The following is a 22,668-nucleotide window of genomic DNA, read 5'->3' on the forward strand; positions in this document are numbered from 1 at the left end:
TTATGTCCTGCCGTGTAGTCATTGAGGAAGAGAGTTAACATGATTTCACAATGCATCAATCCCACTGCTGGGTACATATCCAAAGGAAATAAAATTAATGTGTCAGAGACATTTACACTTCCCTGTTTACTGAAGCACTGTTCACAATAGCTCAGCGATGGGAGCAGTTTAATATGTCTCTAGATGAATGGATAAAGGAAATGTATTCCAAACAAACAGAGAGATACTGTTCAGGGATAAAAGAGAATGAAGTCCGGCCACTTGTGTAACATGGATGAGATGTGATTATGTTGACTGAAAGAAGCCAAACACAGAGAGACAGTGCTGTGGGAATGTCAGTCAGATGAACCTTCCTAGGCTCTCTCCATACAGTGGTGGTGTAGCCAGGGAGAGCTGTGGTGTGCCTGTGCGTGTGCCTGGGCACATGTGTGTGTGCACACTGATCCGTGGGTGAGGTACTGACTGAGTGGAAAGACACGCATGCTGTGGAGAGACGAATACAAATAATGTGTATATTGTCTTTCCGAAGCTAGAAAAATCCATTTTTCGTGTTTATAATCTAATAGCAATATGATAAATATTTAAGAAGACAAGTAAATGTAACTGAAGCATTGCAGCATAAAGTACAGCACCAAATGTAGCCCATTAGTGTGAGCAGCCTTTCTGGCTTTATTATTGGTTAAGATGGGTCTGGCCTATGCTGCTCAGGTTGGAAAGGGGCTCAGGTAATCCCCCCACCCTAGTCTCCAGACGGCACCCCGCACTCAGCTCCTGCTCAACGTGAGAAGCACTCTTGCATTAAAAAAGATGTCCAGGCCTAGAGAGAAGGCTCAGGCCTTGAGAACATCTGATGAGTTCAGTTCTCACCGGTCCTGGCACCCACAGAGCTCACACCTGCCTGTAACTCCAGTTGCAGGGACTCTGGGGATGTTCCCTTGACCTCAGTGGGCATCTCCACATACGTGTGCAAATGTGCACACTCAGGCTTGTGTGCACACTCAGGCTTATGTGTACACTCAGGCTTGTGTACACATTTGCATAAAATAATACATCTTCAAAAAGCACTTTTAAGAAGAAAAGCTTTCTAGTTCTTTCTGTTTTTTTGTTTTGTTTTGTTTTGTTTTGTTTTTCTGAGCTCCTTTTTCTAACTGGTATACATGAGCTGTCCCCACCCATCTTTTTAAGCACGGAAGAGTGAAATTGCTGGGTTGTAGGGCACACACATCACCTTCATTACATAGTTCTAAAGTGTTTTCCATAGAGATTCTAATAATTTAGGTGTGTGTGTGTGTGTGTGTGTGTGTGTGTTGAGCTCCATGTCATTATCAACAGTTTAGTGCCCAGAATTCGTTTTCCTGCTTGTCCTGGTAGGTGTGAATACTACTTTTGTGTCTGTTGTATTCCTTCAATGTGCAGTAGGATTGAGTCTCTCCTGTTTACTAGTGATTTCAGTTAACTTCTCCCATGCGTGTGAAAGTTTATGTCTGCATCCATGTGATGATGTCCATGTGTGTGTGCAGAGACCTCGACAGGATGTCCGGCATTCTGCTCATCCACTGTCTAACTTTTCCCCTTGAGATGGGGTCTCTCACTGAGCCTGGACCTTACGAGTGGCTACAGGCTCCATGAACTTCTACCACTGGGTTCTGACAGAATGTGGGTTACAGGCCAGGGTTTACACAGATGCTGGGCTTAACATTCAGGTCCTCACGTTTGTGTGGCAAACTGTCTTACCCACTGTCGTCCCCCCCCCCATCTCCAGCTCCTGAATTAATTTCTTTGGTGAGCTAATCTGCTGAACCCCTTATCCTTTTTTTGTGGATAGTTACACGGGATTGCAGATTTTTCTCCACTCTGTTGCTTGTTTTCCCCCTTTGACTAAAGTGTTTTCTGGTCAGCCAAAGTTTTACATTTAATAAACTTTACCTTTATGTTTTACAGTTTTGTTCAAAAAGAATTCTTTCCACATGTATTAGTCAGGATTCTCCAGAGAGTGAAAATGGAAAGGGGTGGGGAGGGGGGAGGGGAGGAAGAGGGGGAGAGAGGGGAGGATGATAGTGAACTTGGCCATGCAGTTATGGAGGCTGAGAAGGCTTTCAAGAGGCCACTCACAGGGAGCCCCAGTCCTAGCCTCGGAACCCCTGTTGTACAGGAGGGTGCCCCAGCTTCAGGAGAAAGGTCCTTTTCCTTCTGTGCAGGGGCCAGACGATGGATGGACCGCTCACAGAGGACGGTTCTTTTCCCTCAGTCTTCCAGCTCACATGCTCATCTCATCGAGATGCACTGTCCCATCCGCACCCAGAAACGGTCTTTCTCCATGTACCCACAATCCTTGATCCCGTCAAGCTGATCCGTAATGTTGGCCGTCTGTCTTTTGGCAATTTTGCCTTTTGGGTTATGTTTTGAATTTACCTGAAATTGGGCTTTGTGTTTGGGATGAGCGTCAGGACCACTGACTCACAGGGCTTACTGGGGAGCCATCTGCTGTGCCCTGTCTTGTCCAGCTTGCGTGGAAATCGGTTAGAGCTTTTTACCTTGCCTTATAAGAGCTTTTAATCATGACTGTTGAGTTGTGTCAGGTCTCCCCCTCCCATGTTCTTATAATCATGTTACTTTCCCCGTCCATTTACTCGTTAATGAATTATGCTAATTTACTTCCAGCTGTTAAATTGGTCTTTCAGTCCTTGGATAAGCCCAATTTGGTTGTGACCTATCTATCACACATTGAGTATTTTGCTGAATTTGATTTGCTAATTGTTTGGAATGGAAGTTATTTCATGATATTCCTATAATATCTTTTTTTTTTTCCTCTTTTGAATCTGTTTACTGGAATGGTGGTGAATTCTGTTTAATTCTCCATTTTTAACATTGGCTGCTTTTTAAAAATACATAGTTATATGCACAGAGGGACAGTTTGTCCACAGGCATGCAGCGCCCTGGAGCTGGAGTTATAAAAGGCTGTAAGCCTGAGTGGGTCCCCTGCAGGGACACTGTGTGCTCCTCTCAGAGCCTCCTCTTCCCTTTCACTTGTTTATTTCTGAGACAGCTTTACTCAGTGGCAAGTAAGTAAGGTGGCTCTCACGGTGTAAGGTGGCTTCCGACTTACAACAGTCCCTCCCTTTCCCTCCCCTCCCCCTCCCATGATCCCTGCAGACACTGCTTGTCCTTTCTCATTCAGGGTGTTACCTGACTCTCCCCCTCTTTTGTTCACTTGGCCAAAGGCCTCTGGTTGATTTCCTCGCTGTCTTTTCTCCTGTGCTGACCTGTGCTCTCTCTTCTGCCTACTATCCCTTCTTTCCTCCTGTTTTGCACAGCCTTTTGAAGTTTTAAGGATGTGAGCTTGACAGCATCGATATGCAGACTTTTCCTGTGGGTCAATCGAAGGCGTGCCTTGGATTTCAGCGCACTGCTGTCTGTGCCTCCCATGCATGCGGTTCAGGGTGTTACCTTTTTGTTAAATTGACTGTTTTCCACACTGTCTGTGATCTCTTCTCTGACCTGTAAGTTATTTAGAAGCACACTGTTTACTTTCACAGTATTTGGGTAGGGGAGTCCCAGGTATCTGTTTTCCTGGTGTGTCCAGAGAACAACTTTGACACGTTTCAGTCATTCCAAACTCATGGAGACTTGTCCTGTAGCCTGTAGTTTGTGTTTGTGAGTGGTCCTTGGGTACTTTGTAAAGTGTGTCAAGGTGTTTTTAGTACTGCTCACAACTGTACCACTTTCCTGGGATACTGATACTGCTCCTTCAGCATTCTGGGTATTGTGTGTGTGTGTGTGTGTGTGTGTGTGTGTGTGTGTGTATTCATAGTTTAGCTCAGCTCTGTCCCATCTTTTATTGTGTGTTATATACTTCCCCTACTGGATTCTTTAATGTGTCAATCATAGTTATTTTAGAGTCATTGTCAGATCATTTCTGTAATCCTAGCACTTGGGGGGTGGGGTAGATAAGGAGTTTAAGGTCATAGCAAGCTCAAGGTCAACCTGTAGTACAAGAGCCCCTGTCTCAAATCCCAAATGGCAATGGTAATAATAACAATTACTATTTCAACACCCGAAGCATCCCTGGGTGTGGTTTTGCCAATGTATTAACTGCTTACAGTGGGCTGTTTCCTTTGTTGCCTTTTATCCCCTGACTTGTAAAGATTCATTAAATGTTTGACATTGTATATAAAAGACCACTGGAGACTCAGATAAATACTATTTGTGCCTAGCAACAAACATGTCTTTCCTTTTGCTAGTGGAGAGGTTGGGGCAGTCCATGGACGGTGGTTCCTTGCTATGTATCTCTCCAGCGGTGGGCTCTTGGTGTGACTGAGTGTGGGCAGTGTGACATGGCTCCTGGTGGTCTTGTTCTTCCTGTGGCCACATGCTGACGCTTTCCCCCTACGTGATGTACACTAGGCTTCTCTTACCTCACCTTATCTCCACAGTCCCTGGATCTGGTCCTGGGGAACAGGGTAGGGTATTCGAAGTGGTTCTTTTCCTCTTTCCCCCATTGGCAGACATTCCTTCATCCTGTGGCAGCTCCTCTGCCCAGGACTTTGCAGACAAAGCATTCCCTCCACCTCTCAGGTGGCTTGGCTTTATGTGAGAGGACTTGTGTGGTGCCAGGTCTGGAAATGGTTAAGATGGTATCCCAGGAGCTTGGACTGTCTCTCACTATCTAGTAAATGTGCCCCGTGTCCGGAGGTCAGCCTCTCCGATGGGTGTGCTGGCCCGTGTGCTGTGTAGAAGAACTTGGAAGTGGCGTCTGCGTTCTCATTTGCTTTTGTGGCTGTTGTCTCTTCCTCACTGACTCTGCAGGAGGAGAAGGAATCTGAACGTGCTCTCTCGCCTTGGAATTCATCCCATACCTCAGCATTAGCTCTTCTGCCCCTGAGTCAGGGAGAGGCTGTTTCTAGGCTGAAACTGGTTCTGTCCTGAGCAATTTTATTCAACTCCTAATTCCTGTCTCTCAGTAAGATGAGAAGGTATCAAGCCTGCCAATGTGAATAAATCTAGCTTATTTTTTCTCTCATTAAGGTGGCAGATGTCAATCTCTTGTTACCTAGTCTTGTGAATTGATTGCAAGAATGATTTTTTTTTTTTAATTACCTATCCGGATCTACTTTCACATTAGACAGCCAATCAGATTTTAAATTAATGGTGGTATTTTCCCAGTAATGATGTTATGGGTTATCTATCTCAACATTAAATAAGCCGCCGTTTCAGAGAAAAACGTGTTTCCTTGGCCTAGCACATGGCAGGAAGAGGCTCCCTTGGTGGGGTTTATGAAGTTGTTTAAGTGAAAGGTAACCGGCTGGCCTGTTTTTTCCACTGTTTTAGGGATCGGTGGCAATTTGGTGGCCATTCAGGCTAGCAGGATTTCTACCTACCTCCATTTACATAGCATCCCCGGAGAACTACCCGAGGAGCCCAGAGGCTGTTCCTACCCATTTAGGACTTTTTTTGGTTCAGGTAAGTGATATGTGGGGTTGTGTGTGTTTTGTGAGGAAATGCTGCCCGCTGAGACCCAGGGCAGGCAAAATTTGTCGAATCTATATTTTGTGCATGCTGGGCTGAGCTAATGTCAGGGAACAAAGGCCTTCTGTGTCCATGTGTGTCACTCCACTTTGTTCCTGTCTCTGTGGTATCTTGTTGACTAAGAAAGGAACCACATGTACACACACAGAAGCCTCCCTTGACAGATGGTCCTTTCTTCCGTATCACTCCTGTTGACTCTTTAAAATGTGGGTATTTGCTCTGAAATGGGACATTAGGAGACAACCCAGTGACAGGGAACAGTATGTCACACATGTGAACAGATGTGGCAACCATTACAGTATTAATCATTATTATTTTATACATATGGCTGTCCACCTACCTACAAGTGTGTCTGGGTACCATTTGTGTGCCTAGTACTCTCAGAGGCTGGAAGAGGCCATCAGATCCCCCTGGAACTGGAGTGATAGAAGGTTGTGAGATGCCACATGGGTTCTAGGAATTGAACCCTAGTCCTCTGGAAGGTCAGTGCTCTAACCACTGAGCATCCAGCCCCTCCTGTGATATCTGTGATGGAACAATTAAAGAAGACATGAAATTAAACATTCCAATGTTTGCATCTTCCTTCTGTTTCTAAGATAGATACTAATGTTCTCCAAAATACGTTTTTAGTCAGCCATCTCTTATTTGGTATTTTAATTACACCTAATGGGAGAATTTCCAAGAACTAAGTAAATTATAAATGATTGAGATTTACTCTTGGCAGTTGAAATGATGGTTGGTATGAACTATAGTAATGAGAAAGTAACCTTCAGCTTGTCATTTTGTTTTGTTTTTCTTGGGCTGGCCTTGAACTCCAGCTCCTCCTGCCTCTGCTTTGGTTGACGTCCAGTTTATAGGTTCACTTTATTTTTCTACCAACCCTGGGGCTTGAACCTTGTGAGTGCTGGAGAGGCAAGCAACCTTTCCCCGAGCTGCATCCCCAGCTGCAGCCTTCACATGCTATTTGAATGCCGTTTGCCTTCGTGTTACAGGAGTGAACGATAAGTCTGCCCAGGTTCTCCTGCTCTTCGTGGTCCCGGGCCACTTGATCTTCCTCTACACAATTCACCTGATGAAGAGCGGCCACACCTCTCTGACTGTAGTCTTCGTTGTTGTGTACCTGTTTGCTGCTGTGCTGCAGGTAAGATGGAAACCCCTGAAGATCTCCTGTGCTTGCTCACACTGCTGAGAAACTGTCTTGATGGCCGTCTATAGAACACGGTATAGTTACTGTTTCAAAAGTAGGCTGCTACAGCCTGGTATACAGAACTCGAGGGTTGCCTGGTACAGCCTGGTACACAGAAGAACCTTGGGTTTCCTGGTACAGCCTGGTGGTACACAGAACCCTTGGGCTGCCTGGGTTTCATAGCATCTTTGTTGGTTATCCTGTTCTATATGACACACTGTCTTAGTCACAGTTTCTATTCCTGCACAGACGTCATGACCAAGAAGCAAGTTGAGGAGGAAAGGGTTTATTCAGCTTACAATTCCACATTGCTGTTCATCACCAAAGGAAGTCAGGACAGGAACTCAAGCAGGTCAGAAAGCAGGAGCTGATGCAGAGGCCATGGAGGGATGTCCCTTACTGGCTTGCTTCCTCTGCCTTGATCAGCTTGCTTTCTTATAGAACCCAAGATTACCAGCCCAGGGATGGCACCACCCATGAGGGGTCCTCCCCGCTTGATCACCAACTGAGAAAATGCCCACAGCTGGATCTCATGGAAGCATTTCCACGACTGAAGCTCCTTTCTGTGTGATAACTCCAACCTGTGTCAAGTTGACACAAAACCAGCCAGTACACACACCTTCTTCCAAAAGATTCTTGAAGCAGGGAAAGGAAGTTCATTTTTGGGTGGTACCTGGTGTTTTACTCCACCTTCTATATTAATAGGCTGACGGATACTTTTCTTTTGGAATTCTGATGGCAGCCTGCCTTATTGCCTTCTTTCCACTTGTGTTGCCAGTGAGAATAGGTGCCACCTGACTCCTGAATCTCTTGTAAGAACTTGGTTTCTTACCTTTATGTTCACCCGTGTCTCTGTGAATGGGTGCAGGTCCGGGTGCAGGTGCATGCATGTTACTGCGTGTGTGGAGAGGTCAGAGGACAACCTCGAATGTTGGGGCTTGCCTTCCACCCTGTTTGAGGCAGTGTGTTGTTTCACACTAGCTGTCCCTTGAGCCTCTAGAGAATCTCCGGACCCTGCCTCCCATCCTGCTGCAGAAGTGCTGGGATCCAGATGTGCCCCTCTGCACTCAGCTTTCTGAGGGTCCCAGAGGTGCAAACCCAGGTCCTCACACCCATGGGACAAGCACTTTACCCACACGGCTGTTTCTCCCACTGCATGTGACTTGGGCTTTAATTTCCCAGCAGCTTTAAGAGCTGCTCTCTTTCTCTTGTTGGCAGTTTTTAAATTATCTGCTGATGAACTCTGGTATGGGTATAAGTTGTCTCTTGTTTGAGTCTTATCAGTTCAGGAACTCATGCTCTTCAGTTCTGGGGAATACGTCTTTAAATACTATTTTTGATGAATTTCCTTTTCTTTTCTTTCTTGATATGTAACCCAAGCTGGACTCAAAACTCAAAAGTAACCCAGACAGGCCTCAAGCTAGTGACCTGCTGGCCTTTGCCTGTGAGTACTGGGTTACAGTAGTGTCTACCATGCCTGGCTCTTCATGGGTCCTGTAGAGTTACTAGACTTGCATCAAACCTACTTTTAAACAACCTCTGTTTCATTCTGTTTACCTTTTAGATTACTATTGCTCTGTGTTGTATAGAAGGCTTTTACTTTTTACACTTTAGAAATTTTCTTTTATGTAAGCAAACCCTTACCTATGTGCTGATAAATCTCTAATGAAACTCATTGGGTCTCACAGATAGACAGACAGACAGGCAGGCAGGCAGACAGACAGACAGACAAACACAGACTCAAAAGATGAGAGCAGAAGGGGTCCTGGTTTGGAGGAAGAAGGAGTTTATAAAGGGTAATACATGGAATGCCTACACGAATATAAAAATACATTATGTACATGTGTGAAAATATAATGTAAGCCATTATTATGTATAATTATTATATGCCAGCAAAACCATTTAAAAGTGTGCTGCTATAAGAAATGTACCATCATTTTGAAATACCTTAGCTGCTTTTTCTGCCATTATTGGTAAATTTTAAAGTAATATGCCTAAACTTAAAGTTTATGATTAATTCCATTTTGATTTTGGCTAATAAATAAATAAATAAATAATGATTGAGGACTTTTGGACTGTTACAAGGTAGCCCCATATTTCCCACATACGTATACCACAACTTAAAAAGAGAAATTGTTAAAGTTGGTTAGTGGTGGCACACACCTTTGATCTCTGCCCTCTGGAGGCAGAGGCAAGTGGATCTCTGAGTTCGAGTCCAGCCTGGTCTACAGAGCAAGTTCTAGGACAGCCAGGACTACACAGAGAAACCCTGTCTCAAAAACAACAACAACAACAACAACAACAACAAAACCAAAAAAACAAAAAGAGAAAGAAAAAAAAAAAGATTATCAGTATGTAATTAAGCCTACTTTAATGTTTTCACTGATGCTTTCTCTGCCTGCATTTCTTTGTGTGTGTATTATTTCCTTGGAGTTAGTAATTCTTTCCTTTTTCACTTGGGTCTCTTCCCATAAGCCTTAGTGTTTCAGCTGCCCCAGCTTCTCAGGACTGACTTCCTGTTTAACCTCAGGGACTGGGTACCCCCTACAGTGAGGAGTGCTGGTGTCTTCAGAGGCAGACCAGAGGATGCCAGAGGAGGTGCTTGCCCTGGAGAAAGCAGGCTAGGGAAGGTGGATAGAGAGGATTCCAGTCAGGAGAAGCCACTTCGATTCCAGTCAGGAGAAGCCACTGGCTAAACGGCCTTAGTGCAGCCGCTGTGTGCCTGCCGAGTGTCACACTGTACCCCCACACCAGTGCACTGCATTCTCGGTGTACGGGAGTGGTGCTCTTTGTTAAGAGGCAGTGAATTTCAAAAGTGCCAGTGTGAATAGAAAGACAAATGAAAACCTCTGCCTGCCTGATGTGCTTAAAGTATATTTTATTATCTTCACGACTGCTTAATAATAAACATATTAGCACAGTATTTAATAAGTATGCTCAGGTATTTTCTACAAAAGAACGGCATAATATGGGATTCTAGATCGCTGATTTAATTCACAGAGAAAAGCACATAGCTGTGCCAGGAAAGCAGGGTAGATCCAGATTCGGGGTTGGGGTGGGAGGCTGGAGGGGAGAGCAGGAGAGATGAGGCCTTAAAGACACCGCCAGCTGAGTCAGTACCCTGAGTTCTGCAGCCGAGAAGGCAGTGCAGTGTGGTCCATTTCCCACCAGTTCTCCCGTGTTCACATCCCAAGTGTGCATCTTCTGTCTGTGAGTCAGAGGCGTGAGTCTGGATGGGAGACCCTAGAAGAGGTAACAAGACGCCCCGACAACTGCGCAAGGACAGACACAGCAGACGGCATCCCCCGTGTGCTGCCAGGTGTGAGAAGTCTCAGGGTTTTATAATCCGCTTGCTTTGACTAAACATGAAACAAAACCTCCGTTTTACTGTTTTGTCTTTTTGCCTTTCACTGTGCTGACTGTAGATGTGTGCAGGCCATTTCAATGTTTTGGTGCTAAAAGCATCTCAGGGAGGAAGGAAGGGGACATCTCTAGCCTTTGGTCCCTATTGAATTCCAAGGAAGCATTTACTCACATAACCGTAAACAACGACTTGAAGTCATTTGTCAGTGCAGCTTTTAATTATTTTAGGCACTGGTTGTTTCATAAGAAAATGAGATCATTAAGAATGCTATGAATACTTTAGAACAAAATTCTATGGCAAATTTATTATTAAAGTCTCATTATATAAACCTTTGTCCCGAGACAGGGACACACGCTTCTCTTGTAGCTGGAGAGATGGTTCAGTGCGTTAGAGCAGGCGCTGCTATTCAGAGGATCTGAGGTCAGGTCTCATCCAGAGACTCACAGCTGCCTATCATTCCAGCTCCTGGGGACCTGACGCCCTCTTCTGGCCTCTGTGGGGACTGTACTCACGTGTGAAAACATACATGTACACTGACTAAAGAAATAAATATTAAATAATGTTTCCCTTAATGTAAAGTGACAACAGATCCCCAGTATGTAAAGTTGGAAATGAGAAATACCAGGATTTTGTTGGGTAGTGTGCTAGTCACTGTCAAAAGCAACTGATGACACCGTTTCTGTCCCTGTGCCTCTGTTAGCTGCAGGATCTGAGACAGATGAAGAGGCAATTAGAGAAAAGGAAGTCTTACCTTCTTATTAACAATGTAGTCTTCTGATCTCTACAATCAAACCTCTTGCCTAGCATTCTTGAAAAACACTTGGATACTTTTAAAGAAAGGATCAAAGAGTATATGTTGTAGCTGCTAAGTTACTATCAGCAAATATATTGGTCTTAGTAACATGTATATGATTCTTATTAACATAATTTAAAAGACAGGTTTCTTTTATTTCTGTTATTACTACATCTCAGATTTGAAATTTATACTTACATAAAAATTATAACATCTTCTATTTCCTGGCAAATTGATATTCTAATTGATTATTCTCAACGAGTCCCATACCCACTTAAAACAAGCAGATGATATCCGTCACGCCTCCCTTAGGAACATGGCGACATCTTAGTTCTCAGGTCTCCTTTAAGTATTCATCGGTGACTATCGAGTGTGATGAGCCACCATGTGTTGCATTGAGACCAGCACTGCCTCCTCACTGCCGTTCCGAAACTCCGTGGCATTCCTCGGAGTCAGTCCTCTACATAATGAAGCACAGGGCCCCACAGTGACAGCGTGGCCTCACGTGGCGCCTCAGGACAGCCACCCACAAAGCAAGTTAATTAGCTTTCTCTCAGGAAGTTATTACTTCTCAGGGGTCTTGCTGTCTGCGCACAGAATGTGCATACTTCATCCGCCTTGCATATAATTGAGTAGCTGATACACAGTCTCTTATTAATTGATGGACCTAAAGCTTACCCTCTAACATGGCCCTCCAAGGAATGAGCCAAGCAGTGGAGGAGCTGTGTCTTCTTTTGGGTTTTATTGCCATGAAGAGACACCATGACCACAGCAGCTCTTATAAGGAAAAACCTTTCATTGGGGCTGCTTACAGCATTAGAGTTTCAGTGCATGGTCATGGCGGGGAAGCATGGCAACGTGTAGCAGACATGTAGAGGGAGCTGAGAGTTCTGCATCTTGATCTGCAGGCAGCAAGGCACACTGGCCAGACCTGAGTTTATAAGACCTCAGAGCCCACCCCCAAAGTGATACACTTCCTCCAACAAGATTACACCTACTCCAGCAAGGCCCTACCTAGTTATTGTGCTACTCACTATGGGCCAGGCATTCACACAGGAGTGTATGGGGCCATTCCTATTCAAAACACCACAGGTTGTATTGGCCTTCTTAACGTGGCCTCACCCATGGTCCTCATTGCTTCTTATTCTTTGGGATTTAAATCTGTCAGATTTCAATTAGAAAGACTTTCTTTACTCTTTCTTAGTAGGTTTTTTCTTTTTTAAAGAAATAGTCTTATGTAGACCAGGCTGTCTTTAAACTTGATATATAGCTGAGGTTGGCTTTGAACTCTTGACCCTCTTGCTGGCATATTCTGGTTGCTGGTATTACAGGTGTGTGCCCCATACCTGGTGTGTTTATTCTTTCCATGTTTCCTCCTTTTGTCTCTTGGTTGGTTTTGACTGTCAGCTTTGGTTGAAGAGGTCCTGTGAAGAAAAAGGAGATGTCATGACAGGAAGAAGTAGATAGTTTCTAACTTTCCTTCTAATTGTAACAATATCTACCTTGAGACTAGAATGGTAGAAAGCAGGTGGATTGTCAAGATTTCTTTTTAGGAGTCTTCAGTTGCCTATCTGAGATACTGTGGTCTTATGACTGTTGGTATGTGGTACTGTGGTCTTATGACTGTTGGTATATGGTATATGTGGTCTTATGAGTGTTGGTATGTGGTACAGTGGTGTTATGAGTGTTGGTATGTGGTATGTGTGGTCTTATGCCTGTTGGTATGTGGTGTATGTGGTCCTATGGGTGCTGGTATGTGGTACGTGTGGTCCTATGGGTGTTGGTATGTGGTACGTGTGGTCCTATGGGTGGTGGTATGTGGTATGTGGTATGTGTGGTCTTGTGGCTGGTATGTGGGGATATTGTGCTGTTGTTCTGGTAGCTAAGGGGAAAGATCTTCATATCCAGGTGCTTTTCTCAGTAGAGCTTTAGGTGGGTGTGCATGGGTTCCCACAGAAAGACACATGGCTGCATCTTATGGAAGTGCAACACTCTGGACCTCTGGGTGGTGAGGCACTGGGGAAGGGTCCCTCTCAATCTTGTCAGGCCCCATAAAAATGAAGCAGAAGCAGAGCTTTCCCCAGATGTTCTGCTTAGAGTCTTACTGTCTGTACTCTGAACGCAGCTGGAATTTCACATTTAACTTAGAGGAAAATCACACATACAGCACATAATACCATACCACACACACAGTCTCTCACACACACGCACACATACACACATACACTCTCACACACACACACACACACACGCACGCACGCACGCGCACACACACCTCAGCTGTGCCAAAGCACAGTATTATAAAGCAGAGAGTAGCTGGGTACAGGGTGCTCGCTGGTTTTGCTATAGTTGTGAATCTAAGGCAGGGGATATTCCAAGAGATCTGGGCTACAGAGAGGCCTTGTCTCGTAAAGCAACGGTGTCAAAGGACGATGGAGCAGTCACTCAGTATGGGAGCTAAAAGGACAGCTTTTTCCATGTGGTGACAGGCTGGTAGAGTGGTCTGTGCAGCTTAGCTAGAGCATTAGAGAATCTTGACGTCAGGGACCAGCCGAGTGGCTGGATGTCACCCATGGAAGTTTGATGATGGGTGTGATTCCTGGAAAGAGTTAGTTCCCGTGCTGGCTACTTTAGAAACTCGGACTTCCATTGGTTGGTAGTTTCGTTTGTTGCTGAGAGGAGCTGAAAGCAGTCTAGTAGCTGTTCGTTCCCGTGTCTGAGAACAGGCCAGTCTTCCCCTAGGAGTGTGGTAGGGTTTGTCTCTCTTCCCGCCTTTGGTCCTCATGATGGAGAGTCCTGCAGACAACCCCCATCCACACCCCTGTTGCCTCTCCTTGACGTGGTTTGTGAAGTGCTTCCAGTGAAAGTGTTAGCTAGCAGCCTTCTCTGTTTTCTTTCCTTGTTGTTGAATCATTTGTAGAAACATCTGCTGGGACAGTATCCCGACAAAAGCATTTGAGACACTGAACAGTAAACATTAAGTGGCTGTGAGACAAAAAATAATAATCAGATATATTTTACAGAAGGCTCTTCACTAGCCCGTCTCTGTGTTCCAGAGGCAGCCAGTTGGCTTCCCTGTAGTTTAGAAATTCCATTCAGCCTGAAATGTTAGCAGTGCTTTTGGCTGGTCAAAAGAAAGTCCAAAGACACTGTACTGTTTTTAACGATTTATTTTTATTTTATGTTCATTAGTGTTTTGCCTGCATGTCTGTCTGTGCGAGGGTGTCAGAAACCATGGGACTAGAGTTACAGGCAGGTGTGAACTGATCTGTGGGTACTGGGAATTGTACCTGGGTCCTCTGGAAGAGACTCTCTTAACTGCTGAACAATCTTCCCAGCTCCTACTTTAGTATCTTTTAATTATTATTATTTATTAGCTGTAATTATTTGGGCTAAGGAAATTAAATCACGTCTTCAGGGCCTGAACTGTTTCATTTAGTATGTTTGCAAAAGTAAAGAACCAATTTTTTTTGTTGTTGACAGCTTCAAACTGTTCAGTTCTTCCTGGAGCTTAATGCCTTAATGCCTCTACACCACCAGCGCTGGCCCAGTGAGGCACGACTGTCAGTGATCCCGGGGAGTATAGCCTTGGTCAGCACAAAACTCCATAGGAAGATTACCCTAGTTCCTGGTTGGCACTGAAGACCTTGAGTCTGAGGCAGAGGCCAGAGCCAGGAATTGATCAGGACATGGAATTTATAGAGATGAGAGCACAGAGGAAGATGACCTAGAACTTCATGTCAGTGGTCTTGGCTGGGACTAGCTGCTTTGTGCAGTCACACAAACCCTTCAGTTAATAGGCTGCCCCTATTGTGGGTTAGGTCTTGCCAGCACTGCTAAGGTCTCCTCTACTTTTACAGTGGATAGATGGAGGGATGTAGCCAATGGATGGAAGGGGGAGGATGTAGCCAGTGGATGGAGAAGGAGGCATGTAGCTAGTGGATGGAGGGGGCAGATGTAGCCAGTGGATAGAGAGGGGGGATGTAGCCAGTGGATGGAGGGGGGATGTAGCCAGTGGATGGAGAGGGGGGGATGTAGCTAGTGGATGGAGGGCGGGGGGATGTAGCCAGGTCAGGCTCTTTCCGGGGACTGCTTTATTCATCATTGCAAGCTCATTCAATACATACTTGCAGAATGAGTATTTGGTCATGGAGATTCTAATTTTACTGAAAGCTGTGTCTTATTCTCAGAATTCTCTAGACATTTTACTAGTGTGTCTTACATGTTAGTCATAAATAATCACATTTTTTAAAAGATTCACTGAATATATCTAGTGTTGATAAGAGGTGAAACATTTGACAAGGCTTTTCTTGCAAAGCAGTGACAGAGCAGTTGAAGAGCAGAAATACACACATTTCACAAACTGAAGAGTTTCCTGATGTTACAAGCACATGCCCCACAAGGACAGTAAAACCCTGTGCCAGTGACTAGGGCATTACAGAGTCGTAGATGTTTTAACATCTGGGCTGTGTGACAGTGTTTGTGTATTGGTGTCCCTAATGGCTCCTCTGATCAGCTCAGCTCAGCACTGCACCTCCTGTCTGAGCCTTTGAAGGTTCATCTTGATCTTAGTTACAGATGGACCCCAGTGTTCTTTCTCATCATGCTCCTTAGGTAGGTCTCATTTTGTTAGTGTGGAAGCATGTTCTATGTTCCATTTTAAATATTCCACTAGCCAATGAAAAAGTAGATGCATTTGGCACCATAGTTCCTGCCCAAACCCCTGGTGTTCAGACCAGCAATTAGATCCACAGACCCTGGGACAGTGAGCGGTCAGATCCACAGACCCTGGGCTCATGTCTGAGCTGCCTCAAGATGCAAGCTGATTCCCCCAGGCTTTTCCAGCCGCTGCCTTCTCAGAGCTGTCCCCAGTGTCTCATTGCTGTTTCCAGAATGCTGACTAGATTAATTAGTGTCTCTTCTGCTTGTCCAGAGAGCTAGCCTCCGCTTCCCTCCGGCTGCTGAGGCCCTCAGTGAACACAGGAGCAGTGTTGTGGCTTCTGACTCCTGGGTTATCTTCTGTTCTGTCCTTTGTGCTCGCCACACCACTGAGAAAACAGCTTCTTTTCAGCTTTCCAACCTCGTGTCAAAAATGTTCCTAATGTTGTTACTGCCGTGTGGTTTCTGAGGTAGCGCCTGCCCAAGTAGTCCAAGCTGGGTCTAAATTTGTAATCCTCCTGCCTCAGCTTCCAGAATACGGGGTCACAGGGATGAGCCACTGTGTACCGCTACACCTGTATTTTCCTTTATTAGCTACGATCCTCCTGGCTGCGCCTCTCCTCATGCTGGGCTGTGTGTAACTGGGTCTCTCTCTCTCTGGTGTGTTCTGAATGGAGCCACACTGAGTATATTCTTCTTAGGGCTTTTCTCAGTAGCTGTTGTTTCTGAGAGTTGTGTTTCACTGTTAGATCATGTCCTTGTGTGGATATTAGATAATTTCTTTACTTTTAAAGTTTTCTTTTCATTTTTCTATTTCACATGTGCATTTTTTTCCTACATGTCTGTACACCGTGTGTATGCAGTGCCCACAAGGACCAGAAGAGGGTGTCATATACTCTTGGACTGGAGTTGCAGCCACTTGTGAGCTGCCACATGGGTGCTGGGACTTGAACCTGGGTCCCCTGGAAGAGCATCCAGCACTCTTAACCACTGAGTCATCTCTTGAGCCCCTACTCACTCTTTTATTTTATTTTATTTATTTATTTATTTAACTGAGCCTTTAGCTGATTTCTGCCCTGTGACTATTGAATCTGAGTTGTTTGTGTGTCTTCTGGATTTTTGTGCACTTTTGTCTCATGGACTCCTTGAGAATTTTTTAATATTGTGGGTCACTTTTCAAAATTAGGGTTTTCCTTTTTTTTTTTTTTTTTTTTTTTAATCTCTTTGTGCTGGGGATTTGAACTCTAGGATTCCAGTGCAGTAAGTCATGCTGTCTCATTGGACTATGCCCCTAACCCCTCAAATCAAGTTTTAAATGCACACAGTAAATTGTAGTCCTACAAAAGAAAATGTTACTGTTTCCTCCCTCCAAAATACATGCATATTTTAGTAGTGTTTTTGTTGTCTAACAGTCATGATTTTTCAAGTATAAATGTAATACAAAAAAAGAAAATAATAGAAAATAATAAGAAGAACTATACTGACATTAAAGGATCCGTACAGGACATTAATGCTGAAGATTGTGTTGTTGTTTTGAGGTGTGATTTTAGGCCACCGAGGTTGGCCTGCATAGCTGATCATGACTTTGAACCCCTCATCCTCCTGCTTCCTCCTCAGAAGTGTGGGGGTGGGGGGATGACAGGTGCAAACCACCATGCCTGGCTTAAAGACTATTATTACACTCAGGACTTTGTGCATTCCCCTGTTGAAGCTAAACAAACAGTCAAGAGTGAAATGGTGTTTTCCTAGGTTGTTTAACTTAGGGAAATGTCCGCAGAGTCTGTGGATAAAGGTCAGACGTGTTTAAATGCTGCATGTGTGAGCGCCTTGTTGACTTTTGACCTTTGCTCTCATACTCTTCACAGGGATGACGCATGCGTGACCTGCTGCTACATTTGTCTGACTGATGCTCACACCAGTGTCTGAGATGGGAGGGGAGGAGGGGGTGTTGGAAACCATTGTTACACCTTAGCTGATGGGAGGAGGGGGAGTCAGTAAAGAAAGGAACAAAGAAAGAAAGAGAAAGCTGAAAATACCAGAAATCACAGTCTATCCCAGCTTTAATTTTAAAAATTACATTTATTTATGTATTTATATGTTGTGTGTGTGTGTGTGTGTGTGTGTGTGTGTGTATCAGAGAACATACTTACATACTTGCATGCATCCTCTCCATCCACCATATAAATAAGTCATTGAGAGTGAATGAATGGGTGCCATGATACTTGTATGGAGGTCACAAGGTCCTCACGGCATGTGCCAGAGTAGCACCGAGGGACACTGCAGGGACCACCTGAAGATATTCAAGGCCACATGGCTATCTGATGCTGGATTCAGGTCCTAACTTACAGTTAGAGAATTTTCTGAGGGATGGTCCTTTTTTCTCTGTGAGTAGTCAGACCAATTTCCCACCTTTCCCAGAGGACATGTTTACGCCTTAGGGTGGTTCCTTTTAGTCTTTGCATCTTCTATTAATGTCCCACCTGGGGAAGGCGTTCGTTCATTTTTTTGTTTTGTTTTGGGGGTTTTGGGGGGGTTTTTTGTTATTGTTATTTATTTATTTATTTATTTATTTATTTATTTATTTATTTATTTTACTTTCTGCTCTAAGCGCCACGCTGTCAAAACCAGAGAGGCAGGGCGTGCAGACGGCTGGGTATGGTTTTTGTCTAGTGATGCAGCCTGTCCAAGGCCTTTGGGTCTTGTAGATACCTCAGGGGCCAGCTGCCTCCACATGCTTTGTCCCTCTCCCTCTGAGACCGAGATTTTCTGCCAGCTCAGTGGTACTTTTAAATAACATTGTTTTAGCTAGGTGGTGGAGGCCCATGCCTTTAATTTCATCACTTAAAAGGCAGAAGCAGGAGGAACTCTGGGAGTTCAAAGACAGCCTGGTCTACAGAGGTAGTTCCAGAATAGCCCAGGCTACACAAAAAGACCCTGTCTCAAAAATAAAACAAAAACAAAAAGACATTGTTTTCCAAAAGTAGCTAACTAAGCATTTGAAGTTGTTCTCAATGAGTGAGTTGTTTGCAGTGCTTCTGGTCAAGTCTCATGTCGCTCATTTGGAAGGGATGTCTGTCTGTTTAAGGCTTGGACCTGGCTCTGCCATGTATCTAATCTATAGGCAGAAACCTTTCTTTCCCTGGCTGCCTTCAGTCTCTGTTCGATAAAGCCAGCCCGGGATGGGGAGAGCAGGGTAGGGTTTGGAGTTCCACAGCCTCATTTGGACTTAATTCTCCGTGGTTGTCTGACCAGACAAGTCACACAGCCTTTCCTTTCTCCATCCAATTTCCCCTCTGCAGATAAAGATGACAATGCCCACCACCGTCCTCAGGAGCCAAGGCTGTCACACCTCAGCGGCACTCACACAAAATCTCATCGAGACATGTCAGATCAGAAAGACATCTTATCTAAATATCAGAGGAGACTGAATTCCTGCCCAATGATAATCCCCTGCCATTTAAATACTAGCGATCATCTAGTATTTAAATGGTTTATTCAGTGGGTGGTTTTCAGCCTGGAGACTGAGACTCCAGAGGGCATGAATTCAACCTTTGCAAAGACTGTCCTCATTTCTACTTCTGAGGTTTATCTGTGTCATATTGCTCAGCGTTCCTCCGCCTAAGCAGTCACCGCTCTTCACACAGTGTACAAGCTGCTGGCAACCGCAGCTCTAAAGGAATGCTAATGCACTCGAATGTTGATCTGAGCCCCAAGGAGGAGCAGAGAGAAAGGCAGTAGCGGCCAAAGCAAATATGTATTCTTGCGCTCACATATTTATTTAAATTCTAGGCAATGCATTTATAACTTGCATAATTAGCCAGGGCTACAAAGTTGCCTTTTAGAAGGCATATTTACCCAGAGAAGTTATGCATATTTCATAAAGAGCAGGCGATGTTGAAACATAATGTACCCTTGGTTTGGTATCTGCTGTGGAAAGCATTTGTTCCTTAGTGAATGATTTAATTTTGAGGCAAAACATATTACATTAAGAAGGCTCTGATAGTCACTATGATTTTTGTAATTTACACCCAGAGATCTGAAAAAGCACTAATAAATTTTGCCTACCTGAAAAAAAATTTTTTTTAAATGTAAACCTGTTTAAAGTCGATCCGAGCTGTTGGTGCCGATGGTGGTGGAGGCTGTGGAGCAATTACTGTGACCTTGGCCCTGGCGCAGCCTTAGATGGCATCTCGTTCAGTGTGGCCATGCTCTGTGGGTTAGTGACGGTTGCTCATTTTAGAGGATAGGGCAAGGGAGACTTGGGGGCATCCTCTGTGGACAGCAGCAGTTACCACTGTGGAGCCTCTGCCACGAGACTGTTTGTCTTCACATAGTGCTTGGAACATTCAAGAGTCTATAGGGCATGCACACTGCCTCTTCAGGGTGGGTGCCTCTTCAGTCAGTGGGGTCCCACTGCCTCAGAGCTCGTAGCTGACCATATATCGACCGCTTAGCTTCAGCAACCCTGAAGTTACCTGAAGTGGATATTTCAGAATGATAAATGAAAACACACACGTAAGTGCCACCCCCACACACAATCCTACCCCCCTCTCCATTCTGCTCTGGCGCTGTCGGCGCCCTGACATGTCATCTGTCCTTGCTTTGCTGTGCTGAGGTCTGAATACCGCCTTCTTTTCAGTCTTTGGGAGCTATTGAAATGTTGTGCTTTGCAGACTTGCAGCTGTTTGCCTTAAACCGTAGGCTTTTGACCTGCTGTTATGCAGGCCCGGCCTCTGTTGTTCATGGTACACCCTGTGTCGGGGGCACGTGTCTGGCCTGAGACTTCGCGCCGCCCATCTCTCCCAGGTCATGTCCAGCTCTTGGCTTTCAGAACATGAATGATGCCGTGAGGGGTGTTGCTTCCCTCTCAGTACGTGCTGGGAAGAATTTCTCTGGCTTTCCATAAGGACCCTGAGGTTTTGCTCTTGATCTTATGGGGACACCCAGGGACCTGAGAGCAGAAGAGCCCCCGTTCCTTAGCTCTGAAAAGTTTCTCCCTCTATCCTGGTGCTTCAGAGAACGAGAAGAGAGTAGAACATTGTTTCTGCATGGGATCTTCATATAACGCATACAGACCATTGTCTTCTGTGTTGGATCTGCATATAACATGTATAGATAGTTGTCCTCTGCATGGGATTTGCATATGACATGTGCAAACAGTTGTCCTCTACACAGGATCTACATATGACACATACAGACAGTTTTCCTCTGCATGGGATCTGCATATAACATGTATAGATAGTTGTCTTCTACATGGGATCTGCATATGACACATACAGACTGTTGTCCTCTGTATGCATATGATACATATAGACTGTTGTCCTCTGCATGGGATCTGCATATAACACGCACTGACAGTTGTCTTCCAGGAGAGTGAGCCATTGTCCACTGATGGAGGGTTCCTCTCTGCTGAGAGGCAGGACTGAAGGAGCTTGGGTTTTATGTCTGTATTAATCTGAGCCTTATTCAGCCTGTAAGCTGGGTGTTTGTTTCTTATGAGGAAAAAAAAAACTTTGATAAACACAAAACAACTGTTAACACCCTCAAATTTTTTCTTTCTTTTTCTCTTTTCTTCTCCTCCTCCTCCTCCTCCTCCTCCTCCTCCTCCTCCTTCTTCTTCTTCTTCTTCTCTCTCTCTCTCTCTCTCTCTCTCTCTCTCTCTCTCTGTGTGTGTGTTTCAAAACAGGCTTTCTCTGCATGGTGATGGGTATCTTGAAAGTCTCTGTAGACCAGGCTGGCCTTGAACTCAGAGATCTGCCTGCCTCTGTCTCATCAGCTCTGGGACCAAAGGCATGCGCTACCACCACTGCCCAGCTATTCTCAATTTCTATTACACTCATTTTTTTTTTTCAAGACAGGGTCTCTCTGTATAGCCCTGGCTGTCTCGGAACTCACTCTGTAGACTAGGCTTACACTCATTTTTAAAGATTGTTCTTATTAGGTAGATTAATTAAAGCCTCTTAAGCATTCTGTCCAGTAGAACTGATACAACAAACTAAGACACTCCCTGAAGTACTGGCACCCAGGAAAGCCTGTCTTACCGTCACCTTTGCCCTAAAGATGCTCGCCACACAAGCCTGCCAACCTGTCATGATCCTGGGAACCAACTTGTCCTCTGACCCCTGTGCATGTACCATGACACACATCTCTCCCAATAAATCAGGGGCACACATAAATTTTTTTATCACATTTTCTTGTTGTATGTGTTTATATGTATGTATTCATGTTTGTGTGAATGCATCTTTATGTCCATATGTGCAGAGGCCTGAGGACCACCTTGGATGTCATTCTCCTACCTGACCCCACCCCTCTGTATCGAAACTTGGTCTCTCTCTCACTGGCCTGGAGCTAGCTAAGGACTGGCCACATAGACTCTGGGTGGCCAGGGAGCCCCAGAGATCTTCCTGGGGCTCCCCAGTACTTCGATGCTGAGTGTGTACCACCACCCCTGGCCTTAACATGGGTTCTGGAGTGAATGGAGGCCTTCATGCTTGGGAGACAAATGCTCCACAGGCAGGGCCGTCTCCTCAACCACCTGAAATCTCGCTCCAACCGAGTAGCTACTGGGCCCTGTGTCAGCTGCGGACACCTTTGCTCTTCTAACTTTTTATCTCTTCCTCTTTTTCTCTTTAGATTTTCCCCTGCTTTCCCATTTCTCCTTCCTGCTCCCGTTCCTCCTCCTGCTCCTCCTCCCGTTCCTCCTCCTGCTCCTCCTCCCACTCCTATTCTTTTTATTTTCTTCTTCCAATGTTTCCTCTTTGTCCTCTTCGAGGACCTCCCCGGACACCTTGGCAATGGTTTTCATTGCTTAGTTTCTCCTTCTGCTTTCCGGGCATCTTCCATGCCTGTCTTGCTCCTTGTGTTTGATAAAAATTCATCTTCTTTTTTGTTGTAGACTTTTTATACTCAGATGGCAATGGGTGGCCCAGGGCCACCCTGAGTGTACTCAACAGTAACCCTGCCTTTCCCAGCACCAATGCTCTGAGCTGGCAATCTTGGGCCGTTTTCTTAAACTCTGTCTGTTTAGTTCTCTCTTGTGCCAATGAGGGGTAGTAGCCCACACTGTATTATAAATATGACTGGGAGTTACATCAGCTCATGTACAGTGGACCTCTTTAGACGCCACATGGTCCCATTACA

General features: G+C 45.0%; 1 protein-coding gene across 4 annotated transcripts in view; it reads left to right on the forward strand.

Moving 5' to 3' along the window:
- Window positions 1-22,668, forward strand: part of Slc41a2 (solute carrier family 41 member 2) — a 100,548-nt gene that overhangs the window by 73,049 nt on the left and 4,831 nt on the right. For all 4 annotated transcript variants that reach the window (XM_029542554.1, XM_029542556.1, XM_029542555.1 and 1 more), the window contains 2 exons: window positions 5,329-5,460; window positions 6,519-6,667. In XM_029542554.1, the coding sequence (XP_029398414.1) occupies window positions 5,329-5,460; window positions 6,519-6,667 (281 nt within the window). The remainder of the gene's footprint in view (window positions 1-5,328; window positions 5,461-6,518; window positions 6,668-22,668) is intronic.

Source organism: Mus pahari, chromosome 9 (genome assembly GCF_900095145.1).
Source record: "Mus pahari chromosome 9, PAHARI_EIJ_v1.1, whole genome shotgun sequence".
Classification (NCBI taxonomy): domain Eukaryota; kingdom Metazoa; phylum Chordata; class Mammalia; order Rodentia; family Muridae; genus Mus; species Mus pahari.